This window comes from Scatophagus argus, chromosome 15 (genome assembly GCF_020382885.2).
Source record: "Scatophagus argus isolate fScaArg1 chromosome 15, fScaArg1.pri, whole genome shotgun sequence".
Lineage (NCBI taxonomy): Eukaryota > Metazoa > Chordata > Actinopteri > Scatophagidae > Scatophagus > Scatophagus argus.
The window spans coordinates 9,101,157-9,119,335 of NC_058507.1; the positions used below are offsets into that span (position 1 = coordinate 9,101,157).

The 18,179-nt window shown below is 39.5% G+C and overlaps 1 protein-coding gene across 3 annotated transcripts; it reads right to left on the reverse strand.

Annotated features, from left to right (window-relative positions):
- Window positions 1-25: 25 nt before the first annotated feature.
- Window positions 26-17,905, reverse strand: plpp2a (phospholipid phosphatase 2a). Of its 3 annotated transcripts, none has more exons than XM_046412544.1 (6): window positions 17,797-17,905; window positions 4,748-4,899; window positions 4,406-4,668; window positions 3,634-3,691; window positions 2,033-2,209; window positions 26-1,283 (listed from the first exon to the last, which is right to left on the reverse strand). In XM_046412544.1, the coding sequence occupies exons 1-6, from the start codon at window positions 17,867-17,869 to the stop codon at window positions 1,134-1,136; spliced, it is 873 nt and encodes a 290-aa protein (XP_046268500.1). In that variant the 5' UTR covers window positions 17,870-17,905; the 3' UTR covers window positions 26-1,133. The 3 variants fall into 3 exon arrangements, with proteins under 3 accessions (XP_046268500.1, XP_046268501.1, XP_046268499.1); XM_046412545.1 differs by lacking the exon at window positions 17,797-17,905 and adding an exon at window positions 17,145-17,451; XM_046412543.1 differs by lacking the exon at window positions 17,797-17,905 and adding an exon at window positions 16,121-16,267.
- Window positions 17,906-18,179: the final 274 nt, after the last annotated feature.

An 18,179-nucleotide genomic window follows, 5' to 3' on the forward strand; every position in this document is an offset into this window, starting at 1 on the left:
TTGAATTAAACACTCAAAGACAACATGCTGGCTAATATTTATGGAGAAAACTACACAGAACAACAGACAGAAAGAAATGATTACATTTGTGTACAGCTTCAAAATAGGTTAAATACTGTATGTTGTTTAAAAACAGGGAAAGAAGGAGGTCCATGAAGGCGTATTTAGTTTGCAGCTCCACAAATACTTGAGATGCAAGGAAACTGACAAAAATGATTTAAAAAAAATGAAGACCCCATGTCAGGTGTTTGGCCATCTTTGTTGGTGAAGTTCAGCTATTTAAGAGGAAAACAAAAAAAAAAAAACTATAATGTTGCCAGCTAAAAAGGTTGCACTGCAACGTCACAGCAAAAATAGTGGTGATACATTCCTTAAAAGCTAAACAATTTATTAGATACACTATAAACATGCTAAAAGTGTTAGCACTATACATAATCATAGATATAGTTAAAGCAGTCCATCATTACACATGCATATCTTCTAAAGATAGTAAAACTCAGAGACATCTGCAGAGAAAAATGACAGGCAGATATAATCTAGTTCCAGTGTAGGTAAAACAAATGTCTTATCTGACTACAACAAGCAACAAAGTGGAAAGCATTTAGCTTCCAAGGTTTTCTCACACTATTCAAGGACAGAAAGTAATATTTGGTTGTCATTTTTGAAATTTACAGATCTCTTTAGCAGCTTTTAGCTCGCTTTTCAGTTGAAGTCACAGCATAAATTTTCCCCCCACGATTCGGAAACTTTTTTCCCCCCAAACAGCACAGAACTGAGAAGAAAAAAAAACCATCATAAAAATATATATATCATTGCACACTTTCAAACAGACCAACAATACAAATCAACCACACTTGTTTTCATAACACACACACACACACACTGAACTAAGAGACACACAAACAGACAGTGGAGTTTTTGTTCCAACAGGTTTTGGGAACGTGAGATTCCATAGCTGTAAAATTGTTGGGAAGTTGTCTCCAAATGGAGTAGGTCTAGTCTGGATTTCCAGGCAGTGGTTCCTGCACTGTGTGTTGTGTTTTTTCTGTACAAGTCTCAGGTCCTTTGTTAACGGAGCTGCTGTGAAAGAGTATGGGTTAGTAGAAGTAGTCGCCGCCGCTGCTGGAAAGAGCTCATACGGTTCCAGAGTAGTTGTAGTGGTTTGCATTCTGCGAGTCGGGAGGTTGTGGGCTCGGTTTGCGTTCGAGGTGTTCAATCTCTGCTGTGTCTGGTCGTGTGCAGCGAGGCGGGCGCTGCTTGAAGAAGTCGGACGCGTATCGGACCTTAAAGAACAGAAGAAGAGTAAAATCAGAGTGTTAAAGTAAAAAAGAATGTGCTGGTGTTAAAGTACGTACAGTATTTGTACAATAACTTTTTCATATAAAGCGTTTTAATTTTTATATAAATGTTTCCGTTTTTCACAGATTTTCTAAAACACCACTGAAGCTTTTCATACTTAATCCTCCCAAAAGTGATCCATGTATGAGTGACCAAAAAAAAATAAACTGATCTGCGGAGGATTTACTGTTACTATTGACTCAGCTTTAGTCAGTATTTTGGTTGTATATTCGACAAAATACATTTGAACTGAGTCAACTCTTACACCAAGCTGATAAGCCTTCTGTCAGTTTAAGTGATCTAACAATCAGGAATGCAGCCTCATTTGTCTAAATATGGAGTACACAGGAAGTGTGTGTGAAGCCCTCTGTATCCCATTTAACTTGGGTGTCAGCATTTTTTTTTTTTTTTTTTTTAAATAGCATATCCAGGCAGTCTTTCTCAGATCAGTGAGGAAATATGTGACCAGGTTAAATTACAAGTTTTTAGACCAAACTTCGTTGGCTGTTTGGGGCCACTTCCTGTAAGTAAAGTAGAATATTTTGGCGTTTACATGCTGATAAAGGTTGCCTAAATGCACCACACGTTCTAGTCTTGTGTAAAGGAGGCTTCCGAACAACTCCCAACCTGAACTAATTTCAGTATTGACAACAGTCTCTTTCTGCACGTCACAGAAACACAATGCCGTACTCACAGTGAGCACAGCGATGAGAGCTCCCTGCAGCAGCCCCACCAGCACATCAGTTGGGTGATGTTTGTAGTCAGACACACGAGTGTATCCTACATACAGAGAAAACGCCACCAGGAAGAACTGGATGGTTGGTCGAACCAGTCGCGTCCACTTCCCTTGCATCCGGGCCTGGACATACAGCTGTACAGAAAACACGATCTTGGTTAAAAATCAACCAGTATCTGATTTAAACCTTTTTATAAGTACATTCTGTGTATGTAAGTATACATAAGTATACATATAATTTGCTGATTCCTCCCTCAAAATAGATGGAGGAATCAGCAAATTATGCACTTTTAAAGGAGTCCGATATAAACATTGCACTTATTGCATTAAGTCTGTGATGGTGCAGACCACAGTGGTCGCCCCCTGTGATGAAAAGTTGAAACAGAATCAACAAACACAACCCCATGTCACGCTGCAGTGGCCTATCACGTAAGCTGAACTGTTTATACTGAATTTAGGAGATAAAATAACACTTTAAATGTAGAATTTTACTATAATAATTACAATAAAATATGAAAAGATTTCCATTATGAGCACCGGTTATCATGAGGTCAGGGTCAAACAGATATTGTTAAACAGGCCTGAAAAAAAAAAAAAAAAGACACAACTTTCAGAGCTCTGTCCAATTGCTCTGAGTTTCTGTTACACTGTTTGGCACCTCAGACAACATTATGCTGCCAGCACCAGCAGAGGAGCAGAGAGCCTCTCTGGAACGGTTACTGCTTCCCAAACTGAGAGCCAGAAACCAGATGCTATCCAGGCAGAGTTGACACACCTCATGATGATGCTCTCCCAGGTGAATACTCACCACGGTACAACACTGTGCTACTCACTGCAGTGTCTGATTTGGACTGAATGATGCCTCAATTAGCTGTCTGTGGCTCATGATGTATCTTGCCAGAAAATCTTGTGCAAGTCTGTGAATCTATTTGGAAATCATGCATCTTATATAATAGGCCATGCCCATGGCCAAAAATGCTTGTAGGCAACTGGCATGAACACATGCACGCACACACACACACACACACACACACACAGAGAGAGAATCATGTTTCATTCATCACTTTTTGGGACATTACATAGACATACACATACATTAATTTCCTGGGGGCTTAATCACCATCAAACCATAACAATAAACATTACTTGCAAGTCTTCACCCTAATTATTTATCTTGTGTGGACTTGCATTTTGCCCCCATAAGTACAGTGAGTTCTCACAATGTGACTGTAAGTCTAAGGTTAAGACCATAAATGATTTTCTAGAATCTAGGATCTTTCTTTAATTCCTAATCCTAAATGTGTGTTTGTACATAAACATATTTTACAAAAATAGCTCCACACCTAATCTTTTGTATGTAAAATCTGTTGTCATCTTCCTCCCATTGTACAGTGTGTACTATTACTACAATGATGTTTTCAAATGTCAGCTCTGCGTCCGTGTTGTCCAACCCACCCCACCCACTACCACACTGTTTTGAGTCACATGTCAGTGTCTTTGATAAACAGACACTTCACAGACACAGAAGGTCTCACGCAGTGATGACAACACACACTCACCGACAGGAAGAGCATGCAGTACATCCCAAAGGACGAGTGGCCAGAATAGAACGACAACCTGAGGAGCAACACAGCAACAGAACACAATTCATGTATACAGTTTAGCTCAATTTTTCCATGACTTTCAATAAATATGGTAAGTTTATTCACTACCTGCAATTTGATCCATATAATACCTTTTAAATAAATTATATATATGAGATAGAATCAATACACCAGGTCCTAAATGATCCCAACAGAACATTTTCATGTGTTTAGACTTGCACATTACATTAAAATAGTCATTTTATTTGACAGTTTTCTAAATTAAAACCATGTTAAATGCTGACAGTTAAATCATCCAGTCTAGTTAATTGTGAGGATTTGCTTGTTGTCTGCATCACATTGCTACAGACCAAATGTTTTGGGGTATTTGGATAACTTTATGTTACTTATGATGGACATTTGTCATTATTTTTGGCGTTTTTGGCATCCCAATGTGGAAATTATATCCAAGCCATGCTGTCACTGGCTGGAACAGTGACACTGAAAGTTCATCAAGGAAATAAAAAAAAGCAATTCTTAGACTTGGCCATAATCAAATGTCTAGATGTTTACTCTTGTATATGAATTAAGTGCTGAATCAATGAACATGAAATTAATCAACAGCCTTTTTTTCTAATAAATTCCTTTTAAAAGTCATTGAACAGGCAGAAATGCAGAATGTCTTGTTTCCAGTATATACATAAAACAGTTAAACAGATGATTTGTAAGGAGTGATGAGTAATTGCACCTGGATTCGGTCACATTGCGGGGCTCGCCGGTACAGTTGATCTGCAGGACGTATCCGTTACAGGTTACCGGGGCGCACACGGCTAAGAAGTTTGGACGAGGACGACCTATAGTGAACTTTGCCAGGTCGGTCAACGATTGGCTGATGGCTCCTCCAAACAAGAAGGTGCCCACCACCTTATAAAGGGCCGACAGGTACTGGTTGAACTGGGAGTTGGAGTGCAGCCGCTTTGTGTGCACAAGGTAGGCCTCTCCTGTGGTGATCTGTGGAGGGGACAGGGAAGTTGTTATCTTCATTACTGTGCAACAACACTGCTCAGATGAACAAGGTGCTGGGACTCACAATGACAATGGAGCAGATGATGGTGACTGCAGCCATGCTTCCATGGGAGATGGTGTCTCTCCTGTAGGGATAGCTGATGCTCTCATCATCGCAGTAGATTCCCCGTTGGTATGGACGGAACATCAGCGTCAGGATAACTGAGGGCAGAGCCGCTGGAGGAACAAGAGACCACAGTCTGTTCTCTGTGTTATGAGCACAACATTCAGGCTACAGCTTAAGGAACAAGGAAATTAAAATACTACAATGATCTTATCCTGCCTCCCTGATGAACACATAAAAGTAAACTATTCAGAGGAAAACAATCAGACAGCACATACCTCCTCCAAAGATGGACAATCAACCTTTATTTTACTCAACACCTGGAACTAGTTCTCCACCAATGAGGCAATCATGGGATACATGTACTGGTAGGTGCAGTAAATTGGGAAAAATGTATTCAAATGCAACATTTTGCAGTGTTTGTCAGAAAAAACATCTAAGGATTCCTGGATTCACGACAAAAATAAATCAGTTTTTCTCAGGTTACTGAGATAACTTGCTAACTAAAACACACACGAATTATCAGAACCACAAACATAACATATTGTAGATAACTCTGAGAAAGTATCACAAGAAAATAGCTGTGTGGTTCACTTTTTGGTAAGTGTATTTTGTTGCTGATACTTTTAAACTTTTACTATAAATACAGGACTTTTAGTTGTAGTCGAGTATTTCTGCATGGTGGTACTGCTACATTTAATGGAGTAAAATACCTGATTACGTCTTCTACAACTGATGAAAGCATAAGCAGAACCAAAAATAAAATGATATACAGATAAAATGTATATCTACAGCAGCAGCATTTAAACAGCGTTTAAATTGATGAGTGCTTTTCTAGAGAGGAGAAGATTTTAGAGCTGAGCTCCAGTAAATGAGACGGGGTGTAGCAATACTGCAGTCTTTGGAAGCCTCAGCGTATTGTTGACCCTTCAGATGTGCGTTGACAAGCAAACCGCAACACAATGAAGCTGCAGCTCAGGAAACAGCTAAGAACACACTGAGGGACTAACGTTTTGGCTTTGGGCAGAAGGTCCGACTCTGCCAAGTGAATTAATTTGTCATCGGTCGAGCTCAGAGGTTTCATATCTACAGGCTGCATTTACCGGTTACCATGGCAACATGCAGGACAGGGCAGCCATGACCTCTGACATCAGGGCACCGTTTACTCAGAGAAGGTCCTGGGAGTTGAGGACTGAACTCGGACACATACTCACATGTGTACATGCAAATATGTGCTCCACAAACAGGCTCATACACACATGCACTGCTAAGAGAAAAAAAGGGCTCCAGAAATGCATGTATTTAGAGTTTCCATGAGCTCGACGGACAGAAAGCTCCATTTAACAGTCTCTCTGCAAGTGCAAACAAAAGACTCGGAGTCCAGAGTTTGCAGCAGAAGCACATAAACCTGTCTCTTAAATCTGAGCAGGGACAATAGTCCAATCTACAGGGCTGATGTCAAGGACCCTCTATGCTACAACTCTTAAATTGTTTTCCTGTTTTCAAAAACCCCTCGCTGATCTGCTGAAGCTTGTAGGAGCGAAGAATGGATGGAGTTTGTTTTTGCAAGCCCGAGCTGGCGATTAAATTGGGCAATGCCATAAAGAGTGGCTCTCCACTAACAGATTGCTTCCTTCCTCCAGAGAGAGTGCGACTGTCACTGTGAAATAAACCACATGAAGACACATAAACACACAGTGGAAAACATGCCCCAAGTACGTTATGAGAGCACTTAGCGTAAACCGAAACAGTAAAGTTGCTGAAAGCTAAACAATGAGCTGAAAGCCACTATAAAGCTATGGATTCATTTTATAGTGAACAGACTCTTTTCACATCATCTTCACGCTGTCATTTAGGAAAAATATTGATTACAGGTGTTTTGAATCTCTCAGACCAGAACCCCATGCTCCCATGTGTTGCTCTGTATGTGCTTAAGAGTGCTCTCCCTTTCTCTCTCTATAAACCGATCAGTCACTATTCACTTCACCTGTCAGCGGTTGTAAAGTTGTGGCTTATTTATGTATACAATATAAGCAACACAATCTCATACAGTCCAATTCAAAAACCTAAAAAAACACCATAGACCATATTTATTGGCGTTGCTGTGCTGGCAAACATTAAAATTTACACTTCTCTGGGAAAGTTTTCTGTCAAGTTCCTTTGTTTTTATTTAGTTTTTATCACACTATCAGTCTGCCCCACCCCTACTTTATGTCACTACACACTGCCTGACCAACACCCACCCATACAGGCTTCAGTGCCAACTGTAATACATGCTCCATTTTCGAAACAAGCGCCACTAATGATCTTTGATGACAAACAATTTAATCATTACCAGAATTTATATTCATGCTAAGGAAGTCTCACATTATTCCAGCAGGTCACGCATGCTCTCAGCTCGTCTTTGAAGGCCCAACCATTGTTTACTCTGCAGGGTGCAAGGATAACATTTAGATAAGAGACTGCTTGTATGACAGAAGTCTCTGGTGGCTAACACACTGCCACAGAGGAGATGTGAGAGGACAAGAGTTGGGCAATGAACTTGGAAACACACACACACACACACACACACACAGAGTAAGCTTATTTAACAACAGAATCAGCGAGGAAGTCAATGCCCCTTCATATCAAACGTGCTCCAACAGTCTCTGGGAGCCGAGCCCGTGGAGAGCTCCTATTATCTGACTGACTGTTTTTATCTCTTCTATTATTCCAGAAGGCCTGGTATGTTTTTATAGGCCTGTGCTGGTGGGGTGGACTCCCCTCCCAGAGGCTATGTCGACCTGCAGGAACTGAGGCTTGTTCCCTAAATTTACTTTTTCCTTCTTTCATGAGAAGAACTTATTTATAGGGAAAAAACTGACTGCTTTTCCTAGATCAGAGTAGTTTTGTCTTTATTTGTTGCATGTACCATGTATAAGCACTTATTCTTACTGTACTCAACTGCTCCACTTGAAGGAACAGTTTGACATTTTGAGAAATTTGTTTATTGGCTTTCTTGCTGAAGATCATATGGGAAGATTGATACCACAGTTATAACTGTATGTTAGCTGAGTAGCTGATCTGGAGTCAGAATGTGGTATCAACACCACCAGCACCTGCATCTCTTTTTTTTTTTTTTTTTTTTTTAAACATTATGCATTTCGTTGGTTTAACCTGTACCGAAAAAGAAAAGTAAATTTTTTTTTTTAAAAAACTCAAATTTGTAGTTTTAATAGGATTTGTATGTTCATTCCATTTACTTTGTATTACTACGTTATAATGCATTATGAGGTTAATTATGTATATCTGTATATTAATAGTATTTTATGTCTAGCCTTTGGTGAAGGAGAAGAACATTAAAAAAAAAACGTGTCTGAGACACATTAGCAGAAAACAACACTGTATTTCTTTTCCTCTATTTTAACAAGCAGTCTAATTGATTTTGGTCTCATATCTCTTGTAGACCTCAGACATACATACAGTACACTAATGTAAATATGACTTGGAATATCTGGAAGGAGAACATGTCCCTCAGGAAAACAAAATGTAGTCAGAGTGTGTATAAGTGTTGTAGATCATTATGGTAATAAGGTACATTGCACTGAAAATCTGTCCACTCCCAGTTCAGGGCTGGCATGAGGAACCATGCTCAGTGAGGAGTGCCATTACAGTTACAGCACAAAACTCAATCTGAAACCACAAGTACGCCTTCTGTACAGTGGAAGTAAGCAAAATGAAACCACTGTGATTGATGAAAGATCAAGGTGCTCATACTATAGATGCATTTCCAGTCCTTATGCTAAACTAGCTTAACCTATCTTAGTCAAACTTATGCTAAGCTAGTTTAATTTTTGATTAACTTTGGCCAACTGGCTCTCGGCAGTAGCTCTACACTAAACACACAGACATATTAATCCTTTTTATCTTTAAAATTTTACTTATCAAAATGTTGACCTAGACTCTTAAGAACATTTTTGAAGTAAATTTAATGTAAATTTTTATATTTTTATATATAACAGCCTTCAGTTACTTCTTGCTTTTCAGGTTGAAGTCCTGTGTGTCCAAAATGTCTACTTTTCAGGAAACAAACAGTTGTTTTGCAGATTAGTGACAAAATGCATTTTATTTTGTAGAAAATATTCTCAACCTGTGTAACCTGCCATGTAACTGATCTGAAATTTTCTAAAATTGGAGAGAGTGAAACTCGGTCTTCTGCACATCTGTACTGTATTGACTATATTTTACTTGTGTTACCTTCAGTACTCTGAGACATTTCAGTACAACTGAAAAAAACAATCTTTGGTGGACTGCAACAGCTTGTATCATCCTACTCTGACATTTTACATGTAACTGCTAACTTTCCCCCTCTTTCCCACTTTCTTGATAAACTTTTACAGCTGCAAACAATGCAGAAACTAAATGTAACCTCTTTTTCACATGAGGCACGCACACACTCAAAGTTTTTGTCTTCAGCAACAAAATGTCCACAGGAGAGATAAAAAAAGTAAGAAGGGAAAGTATTGTTTTACGTTTTCACAATCTCTTCTGGCAAGAGAGCACCCCCGATTCCACTTTGAGAAAATAAACATAATGGAATTTGGGATCAGACACAAGTAAAACTTCCCCTTGACCTCTGACCCAGCGGGAAGTGAGAAGTGTTCCTGTTATTCAGCCCTCAAGTTGAGCGGTGAAGACCCACAAATAACTGAGACATTGGTAGGAAACAGAAACAGGTAACAGTGTTGTAGGGGAACATTTGTTTGAGGTCCACATGTTGTATCTCAACAGATGACTGTGAGACTTGTGCATCTGCTTGGTGACCTCACAGTTTGTTAGCTAGCGGGGGATTCACACTGAGGTGCTCCAAAAACTAATATTTAACTTGTGAAGATCCTCCTTTGGTTTATTTTGGCTATAGCTTCGGTGCTAGTTTTCATTGCCATGGGATTTCTGCATTGCATTTCCCAGTTTCCTTTTTTTTTTTTTTTTGGTCTTTGGGGTTTTTTTGTGCTTCCTGTCTATAACAGCTATCTTTGTTCATCATTTTTGGGGGGTTAATATCCTACTATATACAGGAAAACCAATGCTGGAAAGAGGGCTCATCATTTCCTGTTGAAGCCTGGGAATTTTCCTGGGAAAGTCCTACACCACAACAGATGATAAAAGGCATTTTCTTTGTATATTTCTGCCTTGGTGTAGCAAAAAGTTTTCTGTATAGTGTTATTACTTTAACCTTTTCAGACCTGAATTGTCCACTGATAATACATCAAGTTTTTCGTCACACTATCGTGTCTTGGATTTTCCTGTTAAGGCCTGCTAAGGTCCACTATGTTCACCAGCTAGTTGTTAACTTTTTTCCAGTCAGGCTGTGGGGCCAGTGGGATGAAAATTCAATTTGGAAAAGATCCTGTGTTTTCTAGACTGAAGAAATCAGCAAATTAACTTTTAACATAATCAATCAATAATTAATATTACATCTAGGTCAACAAAGTGAGGACTTCATGTGCATAAATTGATTGAAATAGGTGAAAAATGTCAATGTCACCAGCTGACACCACAAATTATGTGATAAAAGATCTGAAGGAGTTAAACAGTAACACTACATACTCTATTTGTTGGATTGTACCCAAGTATGATTGAATTGTCTGACCAAGGGGCTTATGTTTTTAATTAATTTGCCAGCTCTCTAGTTAGCAGGATATTTTGTGTGTCAAAACTGTTACAAACCAGACATCAGTAAAATTATTCATGTGAATCCAGATCCTGGGGGGAAAAAAACAAAGTTTTCTGGGTTTTTCCAACTATTTCTCCATCTCATTACCGTACTGCGCTTTAACGAGAAAGAATCAGGCGTGCGTCCCGTGATAATCTTTCACTTTGTGTGAATGCAAGTTTTACGTTTCTGAACACTTTTCTATTATTAATGAACATTTAAAGGATTGTGTGTTTGTCCTTGGTGGAGGTATGTTCTCTCTAGTTTGCATCATGTTCAAGCAGTCTGTTATTAAATCAATCAGTCCTGCAGATTGAAGCTCATACGTCACTGAAGCACATACAGTAACCAGCAGTGAAAATCTGACTAGGAAGCTTTTCTTCTCCATGTGAAACAATGAGACGGTACCGAAAAGGCCCTCTGAAGCCACTAGGAACAAAACATTTACCTACACATATACAGTCTGGCACAGAAAACATTTCTTAAAATGCTGTGTTACCCCAGAAAACACACACACACACACACACACACACACACACACAGTTCAGCATCTTTCATTTTCACACAAGAATGTCAGGGAGCAGAAGTCAACACTTCGCACTTGACTTTGACACATATTTGGCAGAAGCAGATACTATGTGTGTGTGTGTATGTGTGTGTGTGAGTGAGAGACTTTTAAAAAGCAGCTAAATGTTAAAAATGGCAAATAAATAATATTTGTCAGAGACAAACAACAACAGCTGTTGACAGTCACCTCCACACCGCGACAACTCTATTACAACACACCTCAGACGCTTCTGAAACCCCTCAGTTCAAGGCTTGTAATGACTTGTATGAGTGGAGTCCTTTTTATAGCTAAACAAGCAACGAACACTTTCATTTCCTCACTGCTGATTCTCACCTCAACAAAAAAATCATTTAGTGTCATCAGGTACCACTGACAAGTCAGTACACATGTCTTGAGCTGAAATCGTCGGTCGATTAAATCATTGATTCATTTTCATTATCATTTGAGCGCAAAAAACAAACAATAAAACAAAAACCAAAACAAAACTCACTTTGCAGCCTTTCAAATGTAAATACACATTTGAAAGACTCACACTAATAACACACAGTTTTTTCACCTGTTATTTTTCATCCCACTCTGTTCTGCACCAACATCGCTGATTTAGACAGAAATACTTCAGTTTAACTTGCACGTAACTACATATGTTCAACTGAGATGTTGAAGCTCGCAAAATAGTTTACTGAGCTGCCTGAGATCATCTGACTGACATGTGAATTTTCAGAATGACCGGTATTTGCTTTTAAGTTTTAGAGGTTGTTGACCTGAAGCTCCCAAATTCCTGATGACAGCTAACAGGAGTTTGGCTCCTGACACTAAACCTGTAGCTACACTGCACATTGTGTCGGTCTTTTCATCTTGTCAAATAAGCATAGAGCAGACAATGGATACGAAAAATGAAAGTGAAATTGTACATGAACTGAAATGAAGGAGTTATCATACTCATAAAAACTAACTTAATAGCAACGGTGTAACTATTATCCGAATGACCTCTATATAGTGCAGCACCAGCTGGACTCAGTCTTGTTGACAAGCAGTCGGAAAGACTCTGCAGTCTCTTATAATGCACAAACACTATTAAAATGGAGACAAACAGCATTTGGAAGCTGAAAACAACGAGTCCAGGCACTTTCTGCAGATACATTTGTTCAACTTTGTGAGGTAAACATCTGGTAACAGATGGTTTTTCTCAACAGAATATCGAGAGCCTACAAGGTCCAGTGTGCAACGGCAGAAATGGAGTAGAATATTCACAATTATGTTCTCTTTAGCGTATAATCACCTTAAAATGAGAAAAGCTCTAGAAAGGACCTTTCATGTTTTCCACGCTTCTAGAGCCCATTGTAGCAGAGGGTGAGATGAAGGGTGCTCAGTCGGTTACAATCTGCACCCACAGCACTTCATGCCACTATATCTTACACATAAGACCTAGAATACTTTCACATTTTGTTTTCAGATAAGCATTTTCATTTCTCCAATGCTACGAAGAAAATTCACAGAAAGCTGGGATCTTTCAGTTTCTCACCAGCACTTAAATGCAGCATGCATTTGTGCATCTGTGTTTAGCTGGAGACTGTGAAAAAAACGGCAAAAACTGCACATGCAAAGGTAACCTGATCTGTGCGCACATATTTTACAGTATGTGAATAAATGCAAAGAAAGGTTACTAATAATATTTTCCATTCATAGAGACCACAGATACATTTATTTATAACTGATATCAACCAATAGGCGGCTGTATAAACAGAACACCCTTGGTAAAATAATAAATATTGATTTATTATTTTTATGACAAAATCATTGTACACATTTGTAAATTTTACTTTTCATTTATAGATTCCTGCAGCTCATGTCACTCATCTTCGGCATACATCCTCAGCTCGTGCAGCTGAAGAATGGGACGATGGTGATTCTAGTGTCATTTAACAACATTACAGTTCTGGGGTTTCATGAATCAAGCGATTCCACTCTGCACTTATACTGCCCTGTCGTAGTCCCTGCATGAAGGTTGCTGCAGGACAGTCTGTCATGGGGAACAGAAAATACTGTGGCTGCCTTTACAGTTTGCTTTGTATTTGTTCCCACCAACAGGTTCCACTTGTGGTTTGTCTGTTATTCAGAGTTGCATTTGGACAGCCTTTGTTGTTTTTTGTTTTTTTGTTTTTTTAAATAATGCTTCTTGTGAAGCTCATTTGAGCTCATTTCTTCTCATGTCATCCCAAGCATATGCAAACACACTGTATGCATTAGAGTAGGGTGTGCATGAAAATATGGGACAAATCGTGTCTAGTAATGATTCTTTAAGGGACAGGGCATTTTATTTTTAATAGGGGATGGGTGACACATAGTGTGCAGGACTGTTTGTTGGCTGGAGAGCCAGGCGAGCTTTGGCTATGGCAATAAGACAAAAAAAAGTCCAGCTCATAATCCCCTGAAAAACTATTTGCTGTTTGTACACTTACATTCTATTTTGTAAGAATAAAACAGAATATAATGTGTTAAATCACGAGATTTAAAGAATTGTTTAGCACATTTTGTAACATTTAGACAGAGCTAAGTAGGACGCCCCCCCCTTGTTATTCAGTATTTCTGCTCAGCTAAGTTAACCAGCTGAAGCTTCACATTCAATGGGATGACATTAGAGTAGGCCTGGTCTTGATCTTCTCATCTAACTCTCACCAAAGAGAGCAAATAAGCCTATTCCCCAAAATTTCCCTCGGAACAGGAAATGTTAAATGCCCTGATCATTATCACAAAAAACTGCTTTTTCTCACTTAATGTTATTACATTTGAAAGTGTGAGAAATTTATACAGTCAGATTACAGAAAAGATTAAGACTGGTAGGAGGTGAAACAGTGAAATGAAAGACAGAGCAGCCTGTTCTCATAAAAGTTAGTTTTTACAATTTCAATCAGTTCACTGAGATATTAAATGTAACTATAGCCTGAATTTCAAAAAGGGTAGTGAAACAACCGACTGTGTGGCAACTGTCTGTGTAAGATATGTGAGATATGGATGTACAGCAGTGTGTGTGCGTGTGTGTGTGTACACTTGCTGGTTGCCTTGTATCTACTGTGTGCAATGGTAACAAATAATGGCAGGATGGAGGTTTGTGCGAGGAGGAAAGAGAGAGAAATAAAGCACTGAGCAGGATCACAGATCAGTTACAATGTGGATGCTCAGCACATTCCTATCATATCACTCACACACACACACCTTTTTTAAATGAGGGGGGGATCAAATCTGATGATAGTTTACCCTTCACACACACACACACAGTTCACAGCAGATGACTGTTCTCCAGATGAAAACAAACAGAAGGCAACAAGGGAATAGAAGAATGAAGATGCAGTGAAGGAAAATAAAACACAGGAGGAGACAAGGAGATGAGGTGTTAGTCTGTATGGAGAGATAGGCCTGTTATCTATAGGCCCGGCTATGACAGCTTGATACAAAACGCAGGCACAGCAGTAACATCTTCTGATAAAGACGACACCACAGAGCAAGTGAAACAATACAATATCAATAAGACGATACAAGATTTGGTATCAGTCGCTTAACCAACGAATCAGTACCTTCAGAGGGGGCAGCCGTGGCCTACAGGTTGGAGAAGCGGCTTGTGATCGGAAGGTCACCGGTTCGATTCCCCCACCGGACAGGCAGGAAAAATTTGGGTGTGGTGGAGTGATTAATGAGAAAACTCTCCCCCCCCTCCATTAGCTGGCTGATGTGCCCTTGAGCAAGGCACTTAACCCCCCAATATGCTGCTTGATGCTGCCCACTGCTCCTGTGTGTGTTTCACTGCATGTAATTTGCCGGGTGTTGCATGTGTGCGTTCAACTGAGGATGAGCCAAATGCAGAAGACGAATTCAGTGTGTGTATGTAAAAATATATATACTGTCAATAAAGCTGAATCTTAATCTTAATCTTAAGAGTATCAGATATTTGACGGCTGGCATTTTTGCACGAAATTTGACTTGAACAACTAATCATTTTGTCAATACAGTTAGAGATCGTCTTTTCTATCAAATAATCAATTAATCATCATCTTGTTGGAGCTCTAGTATGATCCCATTCACATGAGAAGTCATCTTGTTGATGAACTGTTTCCTTGCCCTATTGTCATTAACCTCTAGATGACTCAAGATGGAGTGAAGTCTCAAAACTAATGGTTTTACTTTTCAAAAAGACTGATGACTAACTCGAACCTCTCACTGACAAAGATCCCACAGTTCACACACACACACACACATCATGACTATCAGACCATAATTGCATGAACATCAAACTCAAGTCAGCAAAAAAAAGAAAGAAAAAGTTGACAGAGGAAAAAAGCTTTAGATGATGAATCATTAATCTCAACACTTGTGATTTCGCAACTCTATTCTTTAACACTGAACCATCACTTAATGCATGATTGTATTCATCCAGAGAAGGAAATGTCTTAAAATATCCTCGGCCAACCTGGAAAATGTTTTATTTATTTTTTTTAATTAAATCAGCTGATCTATGTGCCCAAGAAATCATTTTCATTTCCCACATTTATACCAGTTGTATGTGCAAACAGATCTTCATTCAGATCCACCACTGCAGTACTAATACCACACTGTAAAAAGCCTCTTTTCCATACTTACATACTTTTAGGAGTAAAAATAATTTTGAACTATTTTGCATTGGACTAGAGCTATTTTCTCCATTAAATCGACTGATTACTATTCAAAGAAAAAAGCTGAAACCATGAATATTTATAATAAACCTCAAACACAATACTTCAGTAAAAATGCCCACCACAATCTAACGCTCGAGACTCATCTTCTCCCCAAAATGTTGACACTTGATTCATTGCCTGGCGTGCACGCATGAACATATATTTTGAGTGTAGACGGGGTCGAACAGCAAAAGCGGTCATTATCATTCCTCCCTGTCAGTCACCAGATGAGTCCACACACTGGATGTGCGCTCGCTCAAACAAATCTTACACCCTTCAGTGTTTCTTACTGCCTTTACACTGCAAGTGGCAAGTTCTGCTGTACCCCCATACATCAACCCTAAAAACAATTCCTGATTCCTCACTTCTTTCATCAGCTCGGCTACAACCTCCGGCGGCCTCATGGTGACAAAAATGTGACACCAACAGCTGGAAGATGTCTCTTAATGGCTTTGTGTCATCCTTGAAGTCCAGAGCAAGTTGCAACATGTCGTTTTGTTCTCTGTACAGTATTCACACAGCAGAAACCCCTCTAAACACACACACACACACACACACCTGGTTTCCAGTTTCCAAAACAGGATTTTAACTGTCACAGAGAAACAGATTCAGCAAGAGTGATCTTTGCTCTTCCTGCTAACCCCAAGTTTTAAAAAGAAAAAGGGCCAGAGGGTGCAGGAAGAAGAATGTGCAAAAAAAAAGAAAAGCAAGAGTGCATTCACAAAGGCTGGAAATTATTCATCAAAGAAACAAAAGAGACACCTGGAGACAGGAGTCAAGCTTCACTTTGTGTTTAGTTGCACACTGCCAGTACGTGGTGAATTCAAGCTGTTCGCTTCAGCAGGTCAGCACACACACACACACACACACAAAGCAGATAGTGAGATAAGATAGGATGTGTCCCACCTCATCTAAAATTATTTCAGGGAACAAATCATTTCAGAGATCAACAAAAGTCCCAGCAGTTCTCTTACTCAATATTGTGAAAGACTGTTTGGCTTGTTTGAACAAGACAGACACCAATAATGACAAGCAATATTTCACTGCACTGCTCAGTGTAAAATCACTGCCAATCAAGGTGTCTACTGAGCATGTCTTCACAACACAATATTGTGCAAGTTACGTTGTCTTAAATGCAGAATTATTAAACAGGTATCACGAACTTCTGCTAATCTTGGAGTGACAGATCTATAAATCCTCTATGTGTTGAACAATACCTGAACAAAGTTAACAATAAAATCAGTTCTACTCATCCCACAGGATTTATGTTTCTGATTCAGCCACACAAAATCACAAGTTATGTCACACCAGATAAGCTGTACTGCCTGAAACTAATCACATTTTCAGCCATATTGCCAAGAGGAGGGGAGAACGTGGATAGTCGCTCACCAGCAAAGACACAAAGAATATCCACCACGATCAGAAGCAGCTTCTTTCCTTGCTCTGGCATGTTTCCTCCGGTGTCGCTTCACTTTCATAAATAAATGTTGTTGTTGTTTTTTGTTTGTTTAGTAGACGGACAGATCAGCTCAAAAACGCGTGGAGAAACAACAGAAGAAGTACTACTAGGGCAACTCGACCTGCGTGTTCTTCCGGCTCCACTCCTCTGTGTACCTGCCCGCCCGCCTGTCAATCTGTCTGTTTGTGCGCTGCGCTGTTTCAGGTGAGCAGCAGAGGACACGTCGCGCTGTGCGCTGCCGCGTCCTGCCTTTTTACGCACGAAGGGGAGGAGGGGGGGGCGTCTTTCCGCACCAAACATGGACTCACAAAGGATTTAGTTATTTGGTTTCCCGTCATCCTCCGTATGAACTGCACTTTTCTTTTTTACTTTCTCTGATTCTCCCTCGGGATTTACGTGGGCTTAATCAAATCCGTAGAGACACATTAGCCACGTGGTTAATTCTTTGGGTAGAGGCATAGCACAAGAGTCTGGACTTCCTCATACATAACATTATTTTAACAGTGGATGTCTCAAACGTGTGCAAACGTTGTCAGATTAAAGAGTTTGACTGAGGACAGAAAGTATTTGAGGACTGCTTACCTTGTATTGATGTGAGATTAAAGTCTTCCCCAACCTGGAGATCAGTTTGCCTTTTCAGATAGAGAATCATCATTTATTTGTGTTCACAATATTGAAGAGTTTTTCCACCGAGAGAACAAAACAGATCCGAAATGATAAAAGCTTTGAGTAAATATTACTAAATAGGGACATACTAAGTCCAAAGTTTGACTTAAAACGCGGTTCTGTCTTTGTTTTGACTTTGAACGTCAAAATTTCGACATAAAAGGTCAGGAGTTCGACTGAATATGTCAAAATGTTGACCGTGAATGTTATCATTCTTAACTTTATCTGCGTTTCTCTCCTTTTTCTGGCAGAAAAAAACTTCAATAAAATGGACTCAGATACGTGATATCTCTGTCTCA

Excerpts from the sequence above, each read along its gene's own strand:
- plpp2a (XM_046412543.1), bottom strand. The coding sequence starts at position 16,244 with ATGTTGCAACTTGCTCTGGACTTCAAGGATGACACAAAGCCATTAAGA. Across the intron at positions 3,692-4,405 it reads CGCAATGTGACCGAATCCAG|GTTGTCGTTCTATTCTGGCC; the intron begins GTGCAATTACTC and ends GTTGCTCCTCAG. Across the intron at positions 2,210-3,633 it reads ACTGCATGCTCTTCCTGTCG|CTGTATGTCCAGGCCCGGAT; the intron begins GTGAGTGTGTGT and ends TTTTCTGTACAG.